The 7,533-nt window shown below is 42.6% G+C and overlaps 2 protein-coding genes across 3 annotated transcripts in view; both read left to right on the top strand.

The window, feature by feature from the left end:
• Positions 1 to 875: 875 nt before the first annotated feature.
• Positions 876 to 1,757, top strand: LOC104814690. The gene has a single exon (XM_010542864.1). The coding sequence runs from the start codon at positions 876 to 878 to the stop codon at positions 1,755 to 1,757; it is 882 nt and encodes a 293-aa protein (XP_010541166.1).
• Positions 1,758 to 5,727: 3,970 nt separating this feature from the next.
• The window catches only part of LOC104814273 (protein NUCLEAR FUSION DEFECTIVE 4-like), a 4,267-nt gene continuing 2,461 nt past the window's right edge, over positions 5,728 to 7,533 (top strand). For both annotated transcript variants that reach the window (XM_010542236.1, XM_010542237.1), the window contains exons 1-2: positions 5,728 to 6,197; positions 6,842 to 7,262. In XM_010542236.1, coding sequence (XP_010540538.1) covers positions 5,730 to 6,197; positions 6,842 to 7,262 — 889 coding nt within the window. In that variant the 5' untranslated portion in view covers positions 5,728 to 5,729. The remainder of the gene's footprint in view (positions 6,198 to 6,841; positions 7,263 to 7,533) is intronic.

Genomic DNA, 7,533 nt, shown 5'->3' on the forward strand with positions numbered 1-7,533 from the left:
GGCAATTATTTTTTTTTTAAATTTCACAAAATCCTAAAAAAATAAATAATCAATCAAGTCAACAACTAATGTAAATAAAATTGACAGAGTAGTCGATTGGAAAGTATAGTTATATAAATATAATCATCACGTGAAAATTAAGCGTCATGCGAATTAAAATAATTAATCTATATATTTTTTCTTAATTATTTTATACTTTTACACAGCTGTCTTTGAAGGAAAGAGTCATACATCTAATCAGGATTGTATACCATTTACATTATTAATTAGCCCTAAAATACTTTGACTAATCTTTTTTAGTTATAATATGTCATACTAATCAGGATCGCATTCGCATTGATTAAAAAACATATATTATAAGTCTATAAAGATAGATACCTTTTAATTAAATATACTATAATATATTTAATCCTGCGGATATATATGATTGCAAATATATATATATATATATAAAATAAGATGACTATAGAAAAATTTGTTGTCCAAAGTATTAATAATATAGTAAAGAAATGAGGAATATTTGTTTGATTTTGTGGACAACGATCTAAAAAAATATTAACTTTCAAAAACATTGCATAAAATGCCCCGGCCCATCGTATAAAATCATACCTTGCAACTTTAATATAAAATCATTAACTTTATAAATCTTGTCATACATACATAATTACATATATATAGAGAGAGAGAGAATAATTTGTTGGCAACTGAGATAGAGACAAGATTCTCCATTTTCATAGGAGAGATCAAGAAGAGCGCGAGGGAGATAGAAAATCCATGTGCGCAGAATTAATAATTCCTCCTGTTTGTTTCACATTCCGGATTTGGCTACACGAGAATCGGTGCTTGAAGTGGGTCTCTGGAGGGCAGCAGATGTGATGTTTGCAGTTGCAGAATGGTCGACGACAGCCACTTTTCGGAAAACAATGCTAACGTCGGCTCCGATATGGGTCAATCTCACTAATATACCAGCTGAGTTGTACTCATTAAAAGGCTTAAGTTACATAGCCTCGGGTATAGGAGAGCCCTTACACACGGACAAGATGCGATTAGACCCGTTAACTGTGGGAGAAGCAAAGGTCAAAGTGGAAGTACAATTGGATGCCCCTCTCCCTGAGTCTATAGAAATCGAAGATGAGGAAGGATCGGTGATCACAATCAATGCGAACTATCCTTGGACACCGCCGAAGTGCTCGGGATGTGGTGAATTCGGGCACAAACTTCAGAGCTGCCAGCTTAAGTCTGTGCAATCGCAACCACAGGTAACAGTTACTGAGAGGTCTAGGGAAACAACGGAAACTGAGCCAGAGGCAGGGCCACCGTCGTCGGTAGGTCCAAAAAACTTTACGCCACCAGATACAACTCCAAATGGCCCGGCTTCAAGTTTGCAGCCCACAGCATCGGTGGCTTCACCGATTGCCCATCCGGTTGACACAGTCTCTGCATCTCCGATTGCTCCATCAGTCAACATAGAATCTGCTCCTCAGATTACCCTGCCAGCGACCACCATTATCTCCCCTAGTCCGACGGTCATGTCTACAAGAGAGCAGTCTTGTCTCTTGTCGCCCCAACCCCTCCCTACAAGACAGCAATCTCCTCCACAGGAAATAGCCCAATCTAAGTTTCACTTCGATAATGAGGACCAGATTATTTTGGAGGCACAAAGAGTGTTGCGTTCTAGAGCTACGAGAACCTCTCGGGATCTTTCCGACTTCACTTTGGTCGGAAAGGCTCGAAAGGGGAAAGGTAAAATGCAGTGATTGCACAGCTCCCAGGATTATTTTGGATTTTGGATTTTGGTATTTTGTCAGCCAACGATGCGAGTTTTTTGTTGGAATACACGCGGCCTAAATGGCGCGCAAAAACAGCGAGCAGTAAAGGATTTGATCAGTTCGTCGAGTTCATTGCTTGGAGGCCTAATTGAGACAAGAGTACGCGAGGAATCTCATGCTTTGCAGATTCTTGAATCCCTGGCTCCTAATTGGAATATACACCACAATTACAGCAATTCAGAACTTGGCAGGATCTGGGTTATATGGGATCGCTCTCTGGTGGTCACGACTTATTCCACCTCGGACCAGATGGTTACTTGCGGGGTCTTCAATCCCTCGACCAATACCTACTTCACAGTCTCTTTTGTTTATGCCCGTAACACAGCAGCGGAGCGTCGAACTTTGTGGTCTGAATTATGTGTTCTGTCAACACATCCTCTACTCTCGGCTAGGCCATGGCTTGTCCTGGGTGATTTTAATCAGGTTCTTCGTCCGTCTGAGCATGTCTCACCAACCTTCCCTTTTGTGCCGCATACGGGAATGTCAGAATTCCAAGATTGTCTTCTCTCTACTGGTCTCTTTGACCTAACAGCCTCCGGTCTTTTCCATACATGGACCAACTTCTGCGTGCAGAATCCGATCTCTCGAAAACTGGATAGAGCCCTTGTTAATGACTATTGGATATTGGAACACCCTGATTCACATGCGATCTTCGAATCTCCAGCTCCATCAGACCATTCCCCATGCATCGTCCATATCGACCAACCACAGAATCGAAGGAAACGCAGGAATTTCAAGTTCTTTCTTCACTTGCTAAAGCATCAAGATTTCAACCGAAGGGTTCTTGAAGCTTGGAGCAACTCAACGAACCAGGGTTCACAAATGCTCTGTTTGTCCCAAAAGTTGAAAAGGCTAAAGGTTGGGTTAAGGGAGTTGAACCGTCTCGCTTTTAGTAATATTCAAGCAAGGACAAAACAAGCTTTCGAGGCACTTAAGGCAGCACAACACATGTTTCTAGAGAGGCCTACCCTTGAGGCAGCACAAATAGAAGCGGAGCTGAGATCTGAATGGGCTCGTCTATCAAGGGCGGAGGAAACATTTTTTAAGCAGAAGTCTAGACTTCGTTGGTTGTCAGAGGGAGATCAGAATACTAAATTCTTTCATCGGGTTGTTGTTTCTCGTCAATCGACTAATGCCATCCGCTCTCTTGTGACTGATGCAGGGGTTCGGGTCTTTGAAGAGAGCGAACTTAAGCGCATGGTGGTTGGTTATTACAAGCAGATTCTGGGCTCGACAGATGCAAATCTGGTTTGTTGGCAACCTCGACAGCTTAGGGAACTCTTACCATCCCGTTGTAGCTCTTCAATGGCGCATTATCTTTCAAAATTACCTGATGAGGCGGAGATTAAGAGAGTGATTTTTTCCCTTCCGAAAGGCAAGGCACCAGGGCCAGATGGTTTTCCAGCAGAGTTTTTTACGGAATGTTGGGATATTGTAGGGCATGATGTTATCTCGGCTGTGATGGAGTTCTTCAGATCAGGTTCTCTGTTGAAGCAATGGAATGCCACTTCCATCTCCCTGATTCCGAAAGTCAGAAATGCAGATAAGCTAAAGGATTATAGACCAGTTTCTTGCTGCAATACGGTTTATAAAATCATAGCTAAAGTTCTGTCAAGGAGGTTAAAGATGGCACTACCAGACTTGGTTGGGTCGAACCAATCAGCTTTTATCCCTGGACGTTCTCTCGTCGAAAACGTACTTTTGGCAACAGAATTAACAGCTGGCTTTAAGGCTCGTGGATTACCTAGACGGGCATTGATTAAGGTGGACCTTAGTAAGGCCTTCGACACAGTGAATTGGTCATTTGTGACACGCATTTTAGAGGCATTGGATTTCCCATTGCAGTTCATTCTGTGGATTCAGGAATGCATTTCGACTCCTACTTACTCAGTTTCCTTCAATAGTGAATTGATTGGGTTCTTCAAAGGGAGAAGGGGGTTGAGACAAGGGGATCCACTATCCCCTTATCTCTTTACCCTTGTGATGGAGGTGTTATCTAGATCTCTGGACTGTGAGGTTGGTGATAGGAGGATTACGCTACCTAGTTGTTGCCGAGACCCCCAAATATCACATCTTATGTTCGCCGATGACATCCTTGTATTCTCAGATGCATCGAGAGAATCTTTGAGTAATGTCATGGACACTCTCCACCGGTTCTACTTGACGTCTGGCCTGCAACTAAACAAGGCCAAGACAGCTCTCTTTACTGATGGGGACAGAGATGACTTGAGCTCAGTCTTGGCCACTTCACTTGGTATTTCCTACTCTAAACTACCGGTTAGATACCTCGGTCTCCCTTTAAGCCCCTCGAAGCTCAATGCTTCTAACTGTGCACGGCTGAAAGAGGCGATTAGAGCCAGGATCTGCTCTTGGACATCGAAATTTCTCTCCTTTGCGGGAAGGTTGCAACTGATTAAATCAGTCATTTCCAGTCTAATAAACTTCTGGGCCTCGACATTTATTCTACCACGGGCTTGTATACGGGAGGTTGAACAACTGTGCTCAGCATTCCTTTGGACGGGAGCGCCAGACTCGGCTAAAGGAGCAAAAGTTTCGTGGACAGCAGTGTGTACCCCTAAACACTCGGGGGGACTTGGTCTCAAGAGGTTAAGTGATTGGAACACGGTTTTATGTCTGAAATTGATTTGGCTGTTGTTTACAAGAGGTGGTTCTCTGTGGGTAGCATGGGCAAACCGAAATCTGATGGGTTCCTCTTCCTTTTGGGATCTAAGACCGAGAGGGAAAGGAAGTTGGGCATGGCACAAACTCCTCAGACTCCGACCTATTGCACGTCAATTCCTGAAATGTCATGTAGGGAATGGTCGTCAATGCAGATTTTGGCTGGACTCTTGGCTTCCCCAAGGTCCGTTGATTGGCTTCCTAGGTGAAGGCGGTCCAAGACAACTAGGAATTCCGAGAAACGCAATGGTAAGTGATGTTTGTAATGCAGAAGGTTGGCTAATACCTCCAGCGAGATCAGATGAGGTTATTTCTCTACACCTCACGCTTATGGACATTGGTATTCCAGCAACCTCAGACCAACAGGATTATTTTTACTGGTCTGAGAGTTATCGAACTACAGACCATCAACGTTTCACTACTAAGAGGGCATGGAATATGTTCGTTCCTCCACCCCCTCGGGTTCCCTGGAGTAGTGTTATTTGGTTTAATAAATATGTCCCCAAGCATGCCTTTATCTCTTGGTTGGTTGCTCGTAACAGGCTGCCAACGAGGGATAGGATGCAACGATGGGGGCGGGAGGTGCCTCAAACGTGTTTGCTCTGTGACGCGGAACCGGAAACCGTCGATCACCTTTTCTTTGGGTGCTCATATTCGTCTGCAATCTGGAACTCTTTGCTACTCCACTCGGAGCTTCAACTGACTTGGCAATTTACATTCATGGGATGGACTATATGGTTGGGAAACTGCTCAAATGACCGTTGCATACGGCTGATGACGTTGCTGCTTTTTCAAGGGGCTATTTACAACATCTGGAAGGAGAGGAATGCGCGCTTGCACAACACTGAGTCCAGGCCGGGGGAAATGCTGGTCAAGGAGATTAGACTTCAAGCAAGAAGACGACTCACAACGATCAGGAACGATTGGACATGTTTACATCCAGACGACTCGCTGCTTTCTATTTGGTTTCGGCTATTTGAGCCGATGTAATTTTTTGTTGTTTTGTGCTCTCATTTCCTGGGTTTGCTGTGTTGCTATCCTTATACATTCTGTATCTCTGACTTAGGATGGAGGGTAACACATTCCTTCATCCTTGTAGACGTTATTACACAGGAATAGTATTTACATTTTTAACAAAAAAAAAGAGATAGAAAGAGAAAGAGAGCCAAGATTCTCCATTCTCATATAAGAGATCAAGGAGAGAGCAAGAGAGAGAGAGAGATGGTGGAGAGACCATGGAACACGAAGTGGTTAGCAGCCGTAGCAAGCATATGGATACAATGCTTCACGGGAGCGAGCTACGCCTTCGGAATCTACTCATCAATCCTCAAGACCTCACAATCATACGACCAGTCAACCCTAGACGCCGTCTCCGTCTCCAAAGACATCGGAGCCAATGTCGGAATCCTCTCCGGCCTCCTCTACACCGCCGTCGCCTCCTCCTCCTCCGGCAATGGCTTCTTCAAAGGGCCTTGGATCGTCGTCTTTATCGGACTTCTCCAATGGTTCTTCGGCTATTTCTTCATCTGGGCGTCGGTCGTTGGCTTCATAGACAGGCCTCCAATGGCGGCCATGTGCTTTTTCATGTTCTTGGCTGGTCATTCACAACCTTTCTTCAACACCGCCAACGTTGTCACCGCCGTCAGGAATTTCTCCGATTACGGCGGAACCGCTGTCGGAATCATGAAGGTAATGCTGAATAAAGTGAATTTTATACATTTTAATCTTTCACCTGATTGATTTCAATTCTAAGGGAAAAAAAAGATTATAGAATGTGTTGTGGAGGAAGTCTTTGGAGTGAGTGACCCCTCGCGTTTATTTATAATGAACTGTAATTAATTAGTTTTATTATAAGCTTTATTAGCTGGAGGAGTCATTATGATGATAGCAGTATCAGATTATGTTTCTTTATTATATTTATATGGTTTTTTAAATACAAATGGTAGGCAAATGTGGAACAAATCTTCCATTTTGAATATTTTTTTTAAAAAAAAATCTATTTGGATTAAATATATGTATATTAGCTTTACAATTATTCTACTAATGCAGTAACCGATGACTTCTTGTGGTAAAAATCTTCTGAGTTTTCATATATACTATTTTTTTTTACGTAAACTTTTTCATAAACTATAATTTTATTTAACTTTTAATTAACAAATGATATTGTTCTTGACTATAAATGGAGCAATATTTGGTGTGTGTGTGTGTGTATTCTCTTTTCGATTACTCTATAAAGCAGCAAGTGCGATTTTAATGGTAAAACTTTTGAGTTTTCGTATATATACTATGATTTTTATGTAAATTTTTTCATATATATTCTGTTGGGATTTTAGGGTTTTCTCGGATTAAGTGGAGCAATTCTGGTCCAAATGTACCACACGCTCTCGGAAGGCAACCCGTCAGCTTTCATTCTTCAATTAGCGATCGTACCATCGCTCATCGTCTTACTCGCAATGCCCTTCGTAAGAGCATACGACACAACCGACAAAAGCGACAAGACACACTTGGATTGTCTCTCTCTGATCTCTCTGATCATCGTCGCCTATCTCATGTCCATTATTCTGCTCGAAAACGTTCTGGGTCTGTCCCGATCCTTTCAGACATCCTTCTTCCTTCTTCTTGTCTTCATGCTTTCCCTTCCCCTTCTAGTCGCCATTAGAGCCCAGAAACTTAGGTTTTCATCTTCGCCTTTGGAATCTCCCGTTCATGACAGAGCTGCCCTCCTCGACCCTCGTAAACCCGAGATTTCATCCGGTACGTTTGCTTTGGGTTTGGTAAAATGCTTGGCTTTGATCCATTTCGTAGCGAGAAAGTTTGTTTTTGCATTTACAGGCGTAGTAAAACATGCCATGAGTATGAAAATATGCACCACTTTTTTATCCTATGATGCTGGAATCTGTCTAAACTAATGTGAGATTTCACATTTTCGGACCGAAATCTCGAGATACATACGCTAGTAGCAAAAGGGGATATATATATATATATATATATATATATATATATATATATCTCTCTCTTCTCACAA

This window comes from Tarenaya hassleriana, unplaced genomic scaffold (assembly GCF_000463585.1).
Source record: "Tarenaya hassleriana unplaced genomic scaffold, ASM46358v1 Cleome21, whole genome shotgun sequence".
In the NCBI taxonomy this organism is placed as follows: Eukaryota; Viridiplantae; Streptophyta; class Magnoliopsida; order Brassicales; family Cleomaceae; genus Tarenaya; species Tarenaya hassleriana.